The following is a 17,819-nucleotide window of genomic DNA, read 5'->3' on the forward strand; positions in this document are numbered from 1 at the left end:
TATTTGGTACCGCTGGTGAGCCCCACACGCTAGGGAGCAGCCTCCCTGGCCTCTATAGTAGGCCTGAAACTGAACACAAGGAAGCCAGGAGAGCAAAAGAAACAGAAAATCCCCAAACACATCCGACACTGAACTGATTCCTTGTTCATCTACAGATTTCCTGATGCAGTCCCTGGCTCTCATCTTCTGAATTCACATTCTGCATGTCAGGTCACAAACTCCATCATAAACGCTCCACCACAACCGAGTTCATCAAATCAGCATCCCTGAGTTCTCTGGAAGAGGAGCTTAACAGATTTTGGCAGGTGACCATCTCGCTGGAGCTCATTTTCCTCCTGAAGTCTGGCAGGGGGCCAATCAGAATTCTTACCCAGGATGGTACTGATAAGAAGAGAAAAATTAATACCTCTTTTTATGAGAAAGAACCTCCGCTGAGCACTCCTGGGTAGCATGCCAATGATCAGAGAGGCAGTTCTGAGAGTTACCTAGGAGGTGATTCTATGAAGGAACAGGAGCAAGCAGTCAGAAAGGTCAGAAAAAGTAAGGAAATTCATTGTTCGTTCATTTGTTTATTTATATATTGGATCGAGGCAGCTTGCAAATCATGATTAAAAACATCACAATTTAAAGTCAACAAAATAAAACACTAAAGGACTCGCTCGTTGCAAAAAAATACATTCAATTTATACCCCACTGAAAGTTCTGGCAGATAAAATGGCCCTGCAGGACCTCCATGGATTCAAGAAGCGACAACGGAGAAGGCCTGAACTCTGGTTCGTGCCAGCCAGGCAACTTCCTGTAAGGGCACAGCCGTTAGACTGTGGAGGCCTTCAATGTTCACAACCAGCACCATGAACTGGGCTCCCCCCGCAACCCCCCTCAACCTGGCACTGCACAAGGCCAAGGTCAAAGTGTTAACAATTCATTACAGCTTCTGATTGCACATTATAGTGGGGTGAAGCTTTCTGATAATGGCAAAATTTAGCACTATCTGTTTTCTCTGAAAAACACACAATAAAATAGCAATAATGAAAACGGTTTCTCTGAAAATAGTTTTTAATAAAACTGGATAGTTTACAGTAGTGAGCCTCTTTATATATATACTTTTTATATACATTTTAAAACATACAGCAGTAAACTTCTCTTTCCACTGAACAGGATTTTCAAGTGCATTTATTTTTGCAATAAGTTTTATCCAAGACTAGTGGCCCCTATAAAAAGAGATGTAAAGCAGAGTGAATTTTGTTAAAACTTTAATAAAGAATTTGTAAACAAAACTATTTTTAATGAATATTGTAATGAAAATTTTAAAAAATTAAGAGTAGTATTCATGTTTAACCAGAAATGCCTAAAGATGTGCCTTTATCCTGAAAATTCTAAAAGTATTTAACTTTTAGATGTGAAGGGCTTGCAAATGTTTACTGCCTCAAGAACATGATAATTTAGCCATTATTAAATGTCATTTTAATACTGTCTCTAAAAGGGCTGTTGTTAACACTTCAGAACTGTAATGCTTCGATGTATAACCACATATATAATGTATGTATAACCACATATCTCTCTCTGTGAACTAGTTTTTAAACCTGTTCAAGGTCTGTTTGAACCTGTTCAAGGTCAGTTGTTCAAAGTAAGAAATATATTGGTCTAAGCAAGTATGTTCCAGTAAATTAAAGAACATGCCTGCATTAAAAAGAGCCACACTGTAGTTTCTCATCCAAATGCCCTATTACACACTTTTCATTATGGTAATATGCATTGATTTATGCGTATTTGCAAAAATAACGTATGTCTACAAAGCCTTTGCAATGCATAGTTTGCACAGAATGTAACAAGCAGATAGACCCCCACGTTGGGAAATGAGCTGAGCAGCAGAATATACAGCTTTTAGGGTCCTTCATGTTACAGAAAGGTAACTACCCTTTTTTCATTCTGTGGGGCACACATATTTGCCTGTCAGGGTCACGGATTCATGACAAGCAACACATTGAATTTAATACTGAACACAATGTTAATGTTGCATCGTAGAAATTTAACAGCCCCATCTAAAGGGGGGGGGGCAAATCCAATGTTGGGAGAGGCGTGGGGCTGTGCTGGTAGAGGGGCAGACCTGCATGCAAATGGCTGCCGCAGCTCCCCATGGTGATGGGGCATGGCACTGAACATGGCGCCAGCATCTCTGCCACCCCCATGTTGGAATAAGCGACTTCCTCATGCCTAGACACTGGAGGGTGCTGTGTATCTCACTCTAACTGTGATGTTGCCTCTCTTGTTTGCCCTCCTTGTCTGGGCCAGGAGACCGCCCACTAACTTCCTTTCTTCCCCATGCTGGCTTCACTTCTGTCCTCTAGCCCCTTTGACCTTGAGCGCGATGGTTTTCCTCAATTGGCAGCCCTGCCTGGTTGACAGTGGGAGCTTCTTCCCCCACTGTAGTGACATTCCTCCTTACCCCGCGACACATAACGTGATGGCGGCTGCTAGTTGTGCCCACTTGTCGTAGGGAAAGTAATCTCTTTAGACTAGGGTTTCTTTCTATCTGCCTTTTTCCTGGAACAAAGCTGTGAACTGGAGATGCTTGAATAAATGTAAGTTTTACCTTTTACATTTATCTCTTGGGAAGTTTCTATAAACTGCACTCACACACACTACTGGGCAGATCCATGACTCTAAACTAAATCTAACACCCCACCCCCCTATGCCAGTGTAGCAGGGCAGTTGGGGGCATGGCTCAGGGGAGGACCCAACACTAGTTGGCTTCCACCCAGTCATTGCCCGTTTTGCTGGCGGCTAGGGCTTTGGACTTTCGCCATCTTTCTGGTGGTGTACGCCCATTAAGCTCAGTGGTGGCTTCCTGGACGTGGTGAGTTTTATGTTCTTTGCCTCCCCATGCTGCTGGAAAGCCCCCAGGGGAACAGTGGGGCGAGGTGGCTGCGGTGTCACATTTGGGTGCCTGGTCCTTTGGAGGGGGTTGTAAGCCATTTACTGAATTTTCTTACCTAAATGTTGCTTTTGTAAAAGATCAGCAAGGCTGATGGGGTATTTTGTCACACCTGAGAGGGAAGATGCTGGTGTGCGCCGATACTGCTGAAGAGTTCCCAATCCAAAAGCATCCAACATGTACATTTTATTATTTTGTGATGATCCAATCTGGGATACACAAGGAGTTTCTCTACTTGGCATTCTTAATGGTGTTGACCTAGTAATTCAACAGTCAAGAATAATGGTATATAGCTCATTTATGTAACTTATATTTCTATACTGCTGCTCTTGTTGCTCCACATGATTTACAAGTGAACACATTTACACTTACCTGTAACAGAAGTTAATTGAGTGGTGCTCTATGCAGTTACAATTGGAAACTGCAGTTTGTTTAGTCTGTTTAGTCTGGAGAAGAGAAGATTAAGGGATGACATGATGGCCATGTTTAAATATTTTTAGGGATATCATATTGAAGCAGGAGCAAGCTCGTTTTCTGCTGCTTCAGAGACTAGGACACAGAATAATGGGTTCAAGGTTCAGGAAAAGAGATTTCACCTAAATATTAGGAAGAACTTTCTGACTGTCAGTGCTGTTTGACAGTGGAATACGCTGCCTTTGAGGGTGGTGGAGTCTCCTTCTTTGGAGGTTTTTAAATAAAGGCTGGATGGCCATCTGTTAGGAGTGTTTTGATTGTGTGTTCCTGCATTGCAGGGGGTTGGAGTGGATGACCCTAGTGGTCTCTTCCAACTCTATGGCCCCTTCCGCACACGCAAAATAATGCGTTTTCAAACCACGTTCACAACTGTTTGCAAGTGGATTTTGCCATTCCGCACAGCTTCAAAGAGCACTGAAAGCAGTTTGAAAGTGCATTATTCTGCATGTGCGGAATGAGCCAATGATTCTACATTCAGGCTGGCCACCAAATGTTCTAGACCTTCACCCAGTGGTGGGATCCAACTGGATCAACCATGGGTTCACACACACAGACACCCCACCACACACACCACACTTGTTGGCTGCTGCGACCCCGACTCCCCTTTCTGATGTTGGGCGGGGGGGATGCGAGGGAAGGCAGCGGCTTCAAGGGGCTGGCGGTGGTGCGGCCTTCAGGGGAGGGCCAAGAGGCCTGCTGGAGGCCTGCTGGCCACAGATGGGGCTGCACACATGGTGAAGCACGCTGGGGTGGCCTGCCCTGCTGGCGCTCCAGCAGGCCTCCCGGCCCTCTCCTGAAGGCCGCGTGCTATGGCACCACCACAGGGCAGCCACCGATCGGGCCGTGCACCTCTGGGCCAGCAGCCTGATCTGTGGCTGCCCTGGGGTGGTGCCATCGTGGGATTTAGCCAGTTAGCTACCGGTTCGGTAGAACTGGTGCAAACCTGCTGAATTCCACCTCTGCCTTTACCTGAGCAAGAGCAGCTCCTCCTCTTCTAAAAGCTTTCCCCACCTTCACACTGTCAAGACCTGTCCAGGGCCAGGTGGCACCTCTGCTTAGAATGCAAAGTTTAAGGGTTGCTTTTTGCTGCTTTTTGCACCTGTCTAAAAAGTAACCCCTTACACAATTACAATCTCTATCCAAGACTCTTTAGTGGGTTGGCCTTGTAGAAGCACATTTAGGAATCCTGGTATGTGGCGAGGGAGATCAGGAGGTCTGTTGGAACCATGTGCTTGCTTTTATTGTTTCTTGATCTCTTCCTCTGAAAATGAGACAATCAATCTTATCTCGTCCATGTCATGGAAACAGAGTCTTTGGCACCAGAATGATTTTTCACATTCTTTCCAGTATCAGGTGGACAGCAAATAACTGGCACAGAAGTGACTGAGACAAATCATGTTGTTTATTATTATTGATTAAAACTATACAAAGAATAGTTACTACAAATAGTAGTAAATACTCTTTGTTTATGATAGCAAAAGAGAAATGAGGGAAGAGGCACATCCACTTCACATCTACGTGGTGGTGTGAATATGCAAAAAACGGTTGCTGGGCCGGACACCTTGAACTCAGATATTGCTCCAAAATATTTTGCAGCTGGACCAGGAGTTATTTATTATTTATTTTATTTAGGGAATTTTATGCCACTTCTCTAGAGTCCTGCATGAGGTAGTTACAAGTAAAAACTCTGTAAAATCAAATTATCACTTTGAAAAAGCCATTAAAAACAAGTCAAAGACATAAAACCTGTAAAAATTGCCATCAAACAGACCCAAGACAAGAAGTAGAACATAAACTAGCTAAAAGGATAAAGTCCCTTAGTGAAATGCCCCAGGGGAAAAGGCGATGTTTTGACGCAGGGCCTAATCGCATTTTAAGCCCCAGGTGAGCCTCAAGGGAGGTCAGTACAAAGGTGAAGAGCCTCCACAGAAGATGCCCCATCTCTACTTGACATTCGCTTCACCTCTGAAGGGAAGGACACAGACAGCATGGCTAGCAAAACAGATCTTGTGGGTTGGACAGTGTGGGAGGGGGCGCACCTTCAGAGACTTGGGCTCCAAGTCATTTAGGGCTTTAAAGGAAACAGAGGGGCAGCCAGAGCAAATCTTTCAGCACAGCAGTCTCTTCCCTGGAAAGGTAAAATAGCCAGAGTAGACCAAGGGCCAAACTACAGAAGATGGTGGCAAATCCATGAATAGAGCTGCCCAATATTTTTAAAAGGCAAATGTAGCCAAGGGAGTGCCACGTGGGAATCAAAGCCAGGACAGGGGAAGAAATGGCTTAATTCTTCACCACCACAACCCTCCACCACCACAACCAGTTATGCCAGCCCCACACTCTCCAAACTGTTATGGGGAAAAGATCAGCACCCTCCTGCTCTTCCTGGAACAACAGCTGTGTAGGGGGAAGGGTCAAAACTTATTGGTTAAATTGCAGGAGAATTTAAATCCCTTCTGATAGCACAGTGTAGCAATATTCTGCATTGTGGTCTTCAGCTCAATAAGGACCCCAGCTGGCAGCAATTTACTTTTTAAACACAATAAGCAGATTTTGTTTAATGTTCTCCCAGTATCTCCTTTCAACAGGTAAACTGTACTTTCAGTCTGATTCTGATTACCTTACAGACTCTGATGTACTGTTTTGACAAAAAGCCATTCCAGACAATCGAGAACTTCTGCTGGAAATACTACCTGTAAATAATATTCCTGATTATATTAGAACATACAATAACACATACGAAGAAAGATTTTTGAGGATGCATTACTAAAATATAAATAAATGTATTCCTTTAGAAGTGACAATCTCCATGAAGTGACCTTCAGATCTCTCAGTAAGATCTACTGTTTTTTGATACCAGCAGGACTGGCTCATTGCTCAACATTTTAACACAAAAAACCATCTCCATATAAATGATTACAAATAGAGCACAGCTTTATAAACCATACACACACTAATATGACTCCTTGACTACCTCTGGTATACCACTATAACAAGAGATTCCCTAAGTCTTGCTAGAGAATCAAAACGAATTTTTTAAAAAGGCTTTGCCAGTACAAAACTGTTTAGCAGCAGTGTTCTCCAGAATTTATCAATTTAAGGTGATTTACAACTGGTGGTTGTGGTTTTTCCAGGCTGTGTGGCCGTGGTCTGGTAGATCTTATTCCTAACGTTTCGCCTGCATCTGTGGCTGGCATCTTCAGAGGTGTATCCCAGAGAGAAGTCTATTACACAGTGTCCAGTGAGAAGGGAATGTTTAGTGGGGTATATATTGTCCAAGTCCCAGGGTGGGGAACGAATCAGTAAGTGGTTGTGGTGGGTTTTCCAGGCTGTGTGGCTGTGGTCTAGTGGATCTTGTTCCTAACGTTTCGCCTGCATCTGTGGCTGGCATCTTCAGAAGGAAGTCTGTTACACAGTGTGCCTTCGACAATCAGTAAGTGTTTGGGTGGAACTTACTATGCAAAGGTGTGGTTGACTGCTTTGTAATGCGGGTGGGGATTTTCAGTCCAGGGAGTGATTCACATTTGCATTCCTTGCAGCAGCAACAGTCTTAGTGAATGCAAACCCTGTGGCTGGGTGGAGTCCATTGTCCATGAACCCAGCATGCCCTTGGTCTTTGATTCTGGTGTTTTTAAGTACTGGTAGTGTCAGGCCTGCGCAATACTTGGCCTGGCAGAACGCACGTATACAGGGCAGCTACAGCTGGTGCAGCCATCTCCGCCGCCCCAAGACTATGGGGCCTCTTTCTTTTGTTCACATGCAACTAGTTCAATAGAGATTGCCGAGTACTCCTTATCTATCTTTCACAGGGAGTAACTTGCCTTTCCCAAAACAATGCTTCTGTGGTACTGTCTTTCTCATGCCGATATTGGGGGAATGCAAAGGTGGGGGCTTTATGGGTTGAACCAAAACTGTAACCTTAAGGTATATACTGGGGCCAGGGAGTTGGAATCCCAGTTTCAGCTACCTGGCCGTTGGGCTGACACACTTCTAAATAAAGCTCTTGAAACCTTCCTGAGACTTATTACTGACTGTCCCCACTTGGGGACATGGACAATATATACCCCACTAGACATTCCCTTCTCATTAGATACAGTAACAGACTTCCCTCTGTGATACATCTCTGAAGATACCAGCCACAGATGCAGGCAAAACGTTAGGAACAAGATCTACCAGACCATGGCCACACAGCCCGGAAAACCCACCACAACCAGTTGAATCTGTCTGTGAAATCCTTCGACAATACAGTGATTTACAACCTTTAACTGCACAGTCCGACGGGGAAGGGGAAGGGTGCTAAAGCCACATTGAAAGTGGCGGAAGCATTGTGCAGTGCCTGTGGCACCAGCACTGTGCAAGGTGTCACCTCAGCAGGCGTCCACTGCAGCACCCAAACCCAGCAGCTGACCCTCATGGCTATGGGCCCCCACCACAAATGCATGTGCTGGCATGGAGGGGGGTGTTTCCAGAGGCAGAACTAACATTAGTCAGCTGCCAGTGCACTTTCAAATCTGAAACACACCCTCCCAGCGGTACAAAAAATACTTCGGCACACATGCAGCTGCCCCAGTATTTTGGAAGCAGATAATGTACAACTGATTCATAAATGCTTTGTTTGAATGGAGGATGACCTGGCTGGTTTGAGAGAAAAGAGGAACTGGTTAAAACAAGTAGAGAAACAAGACATTTTAAAGGGATGGTAGATACCAATACTGTATTTGTTGTTCATACTGAACACTGCAAATGTATACATGCAAAATAGAATTGTCACAAATCAGGTCTGAATAAAAGACAGGTGTGACAGATTAGCCCACACTGAAGGGTTAATGTGTTTTCTAAGGTGCAGATTAGCTGGCCTTAGCAACAGCAAGCCAAAGTGTAAAGCACGCTCCTTATATGGAGGTACCACCTGATTGGTTGGGAGAAGGCGCAGTTTGCCTAGAGCCTCAGGTAGGGGGAGCTAGAAGTGCTGGTTATATATAAACAGGAGAAAGCCTGTCAGAGGGAGATTGGATCTTGATCTGAAGAGAAGTCTGACTTTGTCAGCAAGAGCTCTTTGAGCAGTGAAAAGCTTTGTTAAGCTGAGGTGGATCTAAGTCTGTGGAAGGTGACAAGCAACTTAGCATCCAGACAGAGTGTATCTGTCAGTGCACAGTTCCAACCAGTCTCGGAGTAAAGTCCAGAGGGGTAGTGAAACCCAAATAGGGAATAGTACGAGAGGAAGGCTAGGGAGCCAAGAATCCTCTAAGCTCCAGCAGGCAGTGTGGGACAGTGGGTGTACTAGTTACTAAGAAGCTGAAGACTTTAGTAAGAGGGAAAGTACCCACAGTGGGCACCTGTGTGTGACCAAATGTGTGTCAGTGAAACTGAAGAATCTGTGAAGTAGAAGCTCAAACTTTCTGAAACCGCATGCTTAAGTAACCTCTCTGTGCCATCTGAGAAGCCAGTTCATTTCTGTAAATAATAAAGTTAAATTCTGTTTCACGTTACCAAAGTGTCAGTGTGTCTTCTGCTAGTCTGAACGAGGTAGTGCCTATTTGTTTTAACTCCAAGCCCCACAGAGTTTTCCTCCATTTTTAAAGAGACTCTGTTGTTTTCTCCTTGAGTGGCTGAGTGAGTGGGATGTTTGGGGAGAAGTGACCGTTACATTTATTTGGTGGCAGCGTTCCATTATAACAGGCAACACAGAAAACACTGGAGTGCAAATGGCTGCTAAATATTGCATTGTCCACAATGAGAATAAATAAATAATAAAATTCCAGATTATACACCTAACTTGGAACTAACCTGCACATGATTTTGAAACAATTTTACTACAGTTTTTGCCAATATATTATCAGGATAAAACACAAAGTATTTATTTCTGTTGAGCAAATATAGGTTATTGATCATTCTTACCCATATGTCCATTCTGAGGTGGGCTTATCAATGATATTCTTGGTCTAGCCACTCTTTCAATCTGAGTATATTTAGAGATATCAAAAGTATAATACTGTTAACAGTTTCATACTATTATAGTGTTTACTATGCAGTGTACAGTAAACACAACAGGGCTGACTTCAATACTGCCATTCTCCTTTCTTCACACTATTTCTTGCCACAGTCAACTCTTAAAAAACCCAATTATAATAAATGTATTTTATTAATTATAAACATATCAACATTAATTTTAAAAACTCAACTAGTTATACATAAAATTCAGGTATATCATCATCCAAAAATTGCAGTTATTCATAATTCAGCAGAATAAATTATAATACAGAAAGGAGGTCCCGTTAAAATCCAAACTGTAATCCAGTAATTTTTGCTTTATAAATCTAGTAATTCAACAACATCATGCTCCCCATTGTACCTCGGTATCAACCCTGAGGTGGGTAAGATGGCCAATTACTACAAATTCCAGATCCTAAACAACGCTGGGTCTTGACTAGAGCCAGGTGTAACGTCTTCTCCTCTGCCCTTATACAAGGCTTCTTTCAGAAGCTCTCTTAATCGGGTAGAGTATGCCCATATTGCCCTACTTTGGTTGAAACGTTGGAACATATTGTATGCCACTGTCCTAAATATAAACTACTGAGGGAAGCCCTATTAACATCGATTATGAGCAAAGCCCCTCCCAAAGTCTGCATTGTTAAATTACTGAAAGGGAATGATCCTGTAATCCTAGGGAAAATAGCCCATTATTTGTTGCAGGCCATGACACTAAGAGAAATTAACACCATAGGCAATACTCTCTCCTTGTTACAATGATATTCAACATAAATATCTGCAACAAAGGTCACTGAATCAGAATCTGAATTTAATATAATTTTAAAATAATTTTGTTAAACAAAATATGATAAATAAATCAAATGTGGTCTATTGCTTATTTCCATCTGTGATACTCTTGCTTTTTCATGTATGGATCTTGGGAGTATGGTTCTTGGGAGTCTATTGTCATACTTTCCAAGTTCTACTTAAAAAATAAAGACATTGTGTAATTAGTCACTACAGTTTAAGCATCTCGTATTATCGTGGACAGAATGCAGGGAAGGTTAAACTCCTCTCAGTAAATATGCTGTCCAGTGGAGGAACCCCTATGGGATATGTAAAACCTAGAATCTAGTGTACATTGGTCTATTCTTCTAATCATAATTCTCCCTATGTCATAACTGAACTAACACCCAAACATTATCTCTATGACAATGTTTATGCTATGCTACCAAACTGCTTCTGTAAACGAACTGGAATTTTCGACACTACAACTATAGATGGCAACCATAATCCTCCCTAAATCTTGTACTTTTTATCTGTGTCCATCTGTAATTTACTCTTGTTATGCCAATAAAGGTTTTGTATTGTATTGTAGTAATTCAGCAGTGTGCTTCCAAGGCTGTTGTGTGCAGCAGAGCACCACCTTGGGTTGCAGACCCCCTAGCAGCCCCGCTGAGCTCCAGGGGCTTTCCTGGCGGATGGCAGCCTGGCTGAGTCCAGGTGAGAAAGACGATGTCAAGTTTTAAAGGAGTTATTTTTATCTGCAGCCCTGCAAGGTTGCACTCGTCAGGGCTGCTTGATGGGGAGGCGGGGGTGGGTGGGAATTGTTTGCTTCTGCTTTGCCAAGGAGGGCAGGAGCGCATGGGGAAAGCCTTGCATGTGGATCTTGGAAGGTTTACTTCTGAGTAAGCCAGTGGAGGGTAAGCTTGCAGATCGTGGAAGGGAGGAAGGCCGGGATCATACTCAGCCATGGTTGTCGTGGGTTGCCAACTCCCGGCAGGCAAATCCCAGGACATTTGGAGGTATATTCTCGGAAGCTGTGGCTTTTGGGATCAGGGCTGGGGCCATGCTCAGTGAGGAATATGGCTGTCGAGTCCACCCTCCATGGCAGACATTTTCTCGGGGTGGGGGGGAGTTCAGTCCCACCCCAGAAGTTGACAACCTCATTAAAGGCACCAATTTTGATCCACCATCCAAGTGGAATTTGAGGGGGTTCTTGGGGGGGGGCATAATCAGTGTCTTTCAACACAAGAAAAGAGAAATGTGTGAAACGGGGGTTCTATTGCTGGTCATTTGAATCAAGTACAAAACAACAGGCTTTTTACCCCCCCCCCTTTTGCTTTGATGGGTAAAAATGGGCCCCAAAGAAGAGAACTTCTCCCTGCATGAGAATATATATAGTGTTATATTCATTTTAAATGTAAAAAAGTATTTGCGGCTCCAAGTGTTTTCTTTTCTGTGGAAAACGGGTCCAAATGGCTCTTTGGGTGTTAAAGGTTGTTGACCCCTGCAATAGCCAATTTCCTTTGGGTAACCCAAGAGGAATTGTAATTAAAATGGAGATCCAAGTATTTAAAATGTTTGACCTGTTCAAGCTGTTCATTGTTTATTGGCCAACTGAATGGTCTTCAAGAGCAATCAAAAACCATTCTTTTTGACTTTGTGAAATTAAGCGTCAGGTTATTGTGACTAGAATATTCAACACATCGTGCCAATGAATGTTTCAAGCCAGCTTTTGTACGGGAGAGTAATATGGCGTCATCAGCATGTAAAAGGAAGGATATGCTCATATGATTGAAAGTAGGGCAGTGTGAGGAATCCTCCAGAAGCCAGATCACTTAAAAAGAGATTAATTGGTATGTGAGAATTATACCATCAGGAGAGCATTTGACTTGACAGGTGGTGTCATGATGTAAGGCTATTAGTAGTGCAAGTAGTCTTCAGTCAATTCCTAGGTTAACAAGTTTTCTCCACAGAAGATCTTTGGAGACAGAGTCAAAAGCCCCCTTTAAATCCAAAAAGGCCACAAATCAGACTTCCACCCCATGGATACATGACTGAGGAAAAACTCTGTTCAAACAAATAGGTTTACTGTCCTATCTCTAGTTGGGCTCTCTGTTACTGCAGTCTTAAGGCCACTTGCCTGGAAGTAAGCCATAGAGAACAAAATGGGACTAACTTTGGATAGACCTGCTAAGGACTTCTGCACCAGATCTATGTCGCCCTGAAGGGTTCTGATTCAGTAGTTTTCTGATTTTCCAACAACTAACAAGCTTTACCACACCATAAGATATTCCCATTGAGTAATTAAGCTGTTAAGAAATCAAGATGATAGAAATTTGCTAGACAGAAATTTATCCATTGTCCTAACTCAGAACTGGAGCAGAGGGTTCATAACTGCAACTATCTGGTTATACGTAATGCTTAAAATCTTTGTCGTGCTAATAACATAAGTCACACAACAGGATCAGGCATGAACAGAAGAGAATATATATATATTCAAAATTACCCCCAGCTACATAGTGGGTGGATGGATATGAGAATGGTGGTAGGGATGGGAGTGCTCTGACGGGAAGGGTGGTGGGGTGGTGGGGACAAGCAGAGTACAAGTGGGCCAAAGGAGACAATCCAGAAAGAACAGCAGAGAGGCTGTTGTGACGGGTATATGTTAATGATATGGAGTGCCAAGTAGGGTCTAGGTCCTAGGAAGACTAAAGGGATACAGAATATGAAACGATAACCTAGAGGGGGAGAAGGAGGCAGCATTAACAGGAGAGGGGGGAAACATTTAGAGAAGATACTAAGAAGGAGCAAGAAGAGATCAAAAGCAACTGAAAAGAAGAACAGCGGTGGATGAAAATGGAGGTGGTGAACTGGGGAGGAGAACAGGGATTCAGTCTGGCAAATAGGAACCTGCAAGAAAGATGTTATGGAATATTTTTTAGCTTCTTCCACATCAGCTCTGTAACTGACATCCCACATTACAATATCAACACAGGGCTGAATACAAGGAGTACCACAGACACAAGGCAATTAACAATCTGTAACATTTTGCAAGCCCTGTGTCTTCAATGGACTATGTAGAAAAAAGAAAGCCACTTACTTTTCTCACTGAAGTTGGCACATAATCTACTTCCATTGATGGATTCCTTCTACTGAAATGGGGATACATAATCAAAGAATAATACACAAGATGTCAAACTAAAATGATACTATTAAGCATGTAAATCACTTAGTATTTCATATTTATCTCTGTATAGTGTTTGGTTTTCTTTTCTTTTTCATTACAAATGATGAATTATTGCAACATTTAGCATCTGATCTATATACCAAAATAATTTGGGCAGAATTGTTACAAGTGAAGAAATGCATTTTATTTTGGGGTTTGGGCTTGATATAAACCCCACATTCAGTTTTTCTCTCCCCTAAAAGCAGACAGGCAGGTAGGGAGAAGTCAGCTAATCCAAAATATCACCCAAATGTGTGCATTATTGGTCATCATGTTACTTCCAACTTATGGTTCCAACTTATTTACCAACTACCAAGACTGGGACTCCGAGTAGTGAGGCAGAGAAGTCCATTCACAAAATAACCGTATTTTATTACATCCAGAATTTAACGATCAACAGTGATAAGACTCCCAAACATTAAAGAACTGAAACAACCTGTTACGAAACAAGGGGTCCTCTAGTCATGCCTTAGGCTTGCCTTTTGACCCACCAGAGGAAGGGGACCTGGAGTCTCTCTTGTTCTTATGGATTTGAGAAAGAAATGCTTGAATGAGCCAGGCAGATTGTAAGGCTGGCGAAAATGGCCAGGATACCTGGAAGATTGGGACAAGTAACGGAGTTGTTTTTAGTAGGAAGAGTGCCTGGGGAAATACCTAGGCTTAAAGGAGGGGGCCGGCTGGGAAACAATGTCCAAAAAATGTGCTGTTGCAGACTCTTTCTTAATGCTATGAAGCACCTTGTCAGTGATGACATGAAAGAGACTGAGACCATCAAAGGCGATATCTTCCAAGCAGGAGTGGGTGTCACTGGGAAGGGTGGATGAACGGAGCCATGCATGCCATCTCAAGACCACTACAGAGACAATGGTCTTGAATGAAGAACAAAGTCTGGTTGCATTTAGTTGCTGGCGCCCTAGGCGTGAACCTTCAATCTGTGTGGCCCTAGTCAGGGCCCTCAAGTCACCATGAATAAGATCGATCACCCTGGAGAGCTGATCCCACATGTATACCTGATACTGGGACATAATCCCCAATACATTGGATATGCATGTTCCCAAAGCTGCTAGAGTACAGTTGGCATCTTCAGAGGATCACAGAAGATGTAGGCGAAACGTCAGGAGGAAACGCTACTGGAACAACACCATACAACCTGGAAAACCCACAACACCCTGGAATAGAGCAGGCTTGCTAGTGCTTTCCGTGGGAATGGTAGAAGAACTGAGGGGAGTGATCCTCCTGTCAGAGTCTCAGGTTTAAAGACTATCCTGCATCAATTATATGCCTGATGCTTTGTATGTAGTTAAGTGACTCCTAAGCTTGAGGGCAAGATGTATTCATAAAGGCCCCAGCTGTGAGAGCTTCAAGGCCTGGTTGCCCGGCCACGTGTTAAAGAAGATTTCCTCACTAGACACAATTAAGTTGGAGCCTAAAAGGTTCCCACTGGCATGAAAGAGAAGGAAGGGAAGCAGAGGGGGTGATAGTTAGATGATAAAACGCTCTTCAGGACAGGCTTGAAGAAGTTTTGGTTCTCATCTGTTCCACTAATAAAGGATATGGTAACCAACAACAGAGTCTGTTTGCTGAGCAAGAATCATAGACCTAACACCTCCTCCTACGCAATCATGTGACCTTTCAGGCAGGAAGATCCTAATCTTCAAACCCTCCCAGGAGCTTGCTATTCAGTCACTTTGGAACTGCACAGAAGGCCACGAAGAGGTATGTGGCATTTCCCCTAGTTGCCCCGGCCCCGCAAGTGGCTGTACCGACCCACCTTCCCTGACCTGGGGGTTGGACTCCCCAGACGATGTTACATTAGCTTGGCCCTGAGGGCCAAGGAACAGTCTTGCCCAAAGGGCACCTTGCGTTAGGATACACCTTGCACCCTCCTCCCGTACTCTGGCCGGGGGTCCCGGTGCTGTTTGTCAGAGCTACCGGCTTGCCTGACCCCTCTCACTCTCTCTGTTGCCTCACAGAAGAGAGCCCACTGATTGTTTCTTTCCTTCTCCGGCTTCCTTGCCCCACCCTGTTATGCTTCACAGGGGTGGGGTGGGTGTGCAGCTGGTGTAAAGCCCGGGGTTCCCCAGCCTGTTCCCCCAGAACCCTGGGCAGCAGCCCCTTCTAAGCTCCTTGCCTCTCTACCCTTCTCTCCCAGTTCCTTCTTCACCACTCCCTTCCCCTGCCAACGCCCTCCCCAGTCCCTGCTACAGCGGCAGCTCCAGAGGTCTATTTCCCTTCTCCTTTTATCTTGTTCTCTTCAGTCCCACCTCCTTGGCCCAGCTGCAGCTCATCACTCTCTCTCACAGCCAGTTCAGCTGTGAGAGGCCCCTCTTGCCAACTCTCACTCTGCTGGCTTTTACTCTGTCGGCTGTTATCCTGCTCTCTCTCCCTTTGCCAGCTCTTCCCCTGCCTGCTGTGCTGAGTCCGGGCGCTGGGGCTGCTGTGCTGAGTCTGGGTGCTGGGGACATGGCCATGCCCGGACAAGGTACATTTAGAAACAATATATGATAGTACTACTTTTTTACTATAGATATATGATAGGAAATGGAATAGATTTTGGACTGTAGTCTAAACCATTTTGACATTCAATATGGTAGTAGATGTGTGACGATGCATGGATCAGTTATAACCATACATGGAGAGTACATGGCTGATCCTCTGATTACTACAAAGATGTGCAGTTAGGTGTTCCTAAAAACAGCATGTGCAAAGGTCTGTTACCCCAGTTAATAACAAGTCTCAAGAACAGTTCAAGAGCTTTATTAGAACTGTGTCAGCCCAACGGCCAGATAGCCGAAACTGGGGTTTGGCACTCTGGCCCCTAGGTTACAGTTTGACTCAACCCATAATCCCCCACCCTCGCATTTCCATAATATCAGCATGTAAAAGGACAGTGAGAAAGAGACATTGTTTTTGGGACAGTAACTACTCCCTCAGGAAGGCAGATAAGGAGAAACAGATAGGCACTATTGAGCTAGTTACTTGCAAGCAAAAAGAGGCCCCATGGCCTTAGGCAATGATAATAGCTGGGCCATCTGCACCAAGGCTATGTACGTGAGAGCTTCCAGGCCAAGCATGGCGCAGGCCTGACAAGCATGTGCAATAATATAGATCAAAAATATTTTTCCTCAGCTTTTGGGGGCAGAATTAAATGGATAAGTACATACTTTTCAGTTGTTGATACATGAGTGGGACGAAGCAAATAGGAAGTATACTCATTCTGATTTTCTAGAGAGACCAAAAAAAATAAACTGAATGTTAGAATTAAACACTGGATACATCCTATGAAGGTTCCTTCTATCTGGAATATGAGGGCATGATTTTGAATATTTGATTCCACTTTTCCTATCAAGTTTTTTTGGGGTAGGAAGCTGTTGCAATATTTGTCTCCGCCCTGGTAGTGCCCTTCAACCTCAGTTTGGAGGCTTTCGCAGCCATACTATACAGAAAATTTAAAAATTTGGAAGAACTATACAATGTAACAGACAATGTAATGAAATTCTGAAACAGTCAGCAGGTAATAGCAACCACATACAGAGAATACAGAAAGCAGAACTGGTTGGTAAAAGCACTCCCTGTTCTCTCTCAAAATAATTGAACACCCACAACACAAATCAACAGTTGGAGCGCTGGAGTCAGCAACTCCTGAAGCAGCAGAAGTTCTTGGTTGAAATACCTCAATTAGCTGTAGACCTTGCAACTTATATACTTATGTGATGGCTACTTACAGTAACCTTAGACACATCTTTGCGAGTAATTTTTTTATCACGGTCAATAGACCATATAAAACACAGAGATTATACATTAAATTAGCTTACACAACTAAATATAAGACAACGATTAAATATAAACCTCTAACTGAGATAATTTGTGTCCTGTAATCTCTGATTCTTACTCCTGAACACCTCCGCTGAGAATTTTGCTACCATCAAAGTAATAAGAGGGTTCTCATCCTCTAATAAAAAATCCATGTAAGACTGCACAGAATTAACAATTCTGTAATCAGCTTTTGAGGGGACCACAAAACCTCCAAGTCCTTGTAGTCAGACCACACTTCAAAAGGGCAAGAAGCTCCCTCCAGCCAATGGCGCCATGTAGTCAGTGCCAACTTAACAGCCTCAGTCTCTTTCTCCCACACGACTCAATTCCATTCAGTTTCAGAGAACTTGTGGCACAGGTAGGCATATGGGTACAACTATTCATCCTTTCCCTTGCTGGAGGAGGCACTCCATATCACTGGCGTCCACCTGTACAGCAAAAGGTTTGGAAGGGTGAGTGTGCTGCAGTATGGGCTCCTAGGTAAATAGCTTCTTTAATGCCTCAAAAGCACTTTGACCCTCAGGTGACCAATCCAAGCAGCGCCCAGATGCCTTGGCTTTCATCCCCTTCCTGTTAGTTTTGAGTAGGTCCACGAGAGGGTGCACAGCCTGGGTG

General features: G+C 43.7%; 1 protein-coding gene across 1 annotated transcript in view; it reads right to left on the minus strand.

The window, feature by feature from the left end:
* Nucleotides 1-565: 565 nt before the first annotated feature.
* The window catches only part of RNF212 (ring finger protein 212), a 34,793-nt gene continuing 17,539 nt past the window's right edge, over nt 566-17,819 (minus strand). Inside the window, exons 7-12 of the mRNA XM_048494126.1 lie at nt 16,553-16,613; nt 13,263-13,314; nt 9,305-9,365; nt 6,027-6,099; nt 2,994-3,193; nt 566-1,211 (exon numbers count right to left, since the gene is read on the minus strand). Coding sequence (XP_048350083.1) covers nt 1,192-1,211; nt 2,994-3,193; nt 6,027-6,099; nt 9,305-9,365; nt 13,263-13,314; nt 16,553-16,613 — 467 coding nt within the window. The 3' untranslated portion in view covers nt 566-1,191. The remainder of the gene's footprint in view (nt 1,212-2,993; nt 3,194-6,026; nt 6,100-9,304; nt 9,366-13,262; nt 13,315-16,552; nt 16,614-17,819) is intronic.

This window comes from Sphaerodactylus townsendi, linkage group LG04, assembly GCF_021028975.2.
Source record: "Sphaerodactylus townsendi isolate TG3544 linkage group LG04, MPM_Stown_v2.3, whole genome shotgun sequence".
NCBI lineage: Eukaryota > Metazoa > Chordata > Lepidosauria > Squamata > Sphaerodactylidae > Sphaerodactylus > Sphaerodactylus townsendi.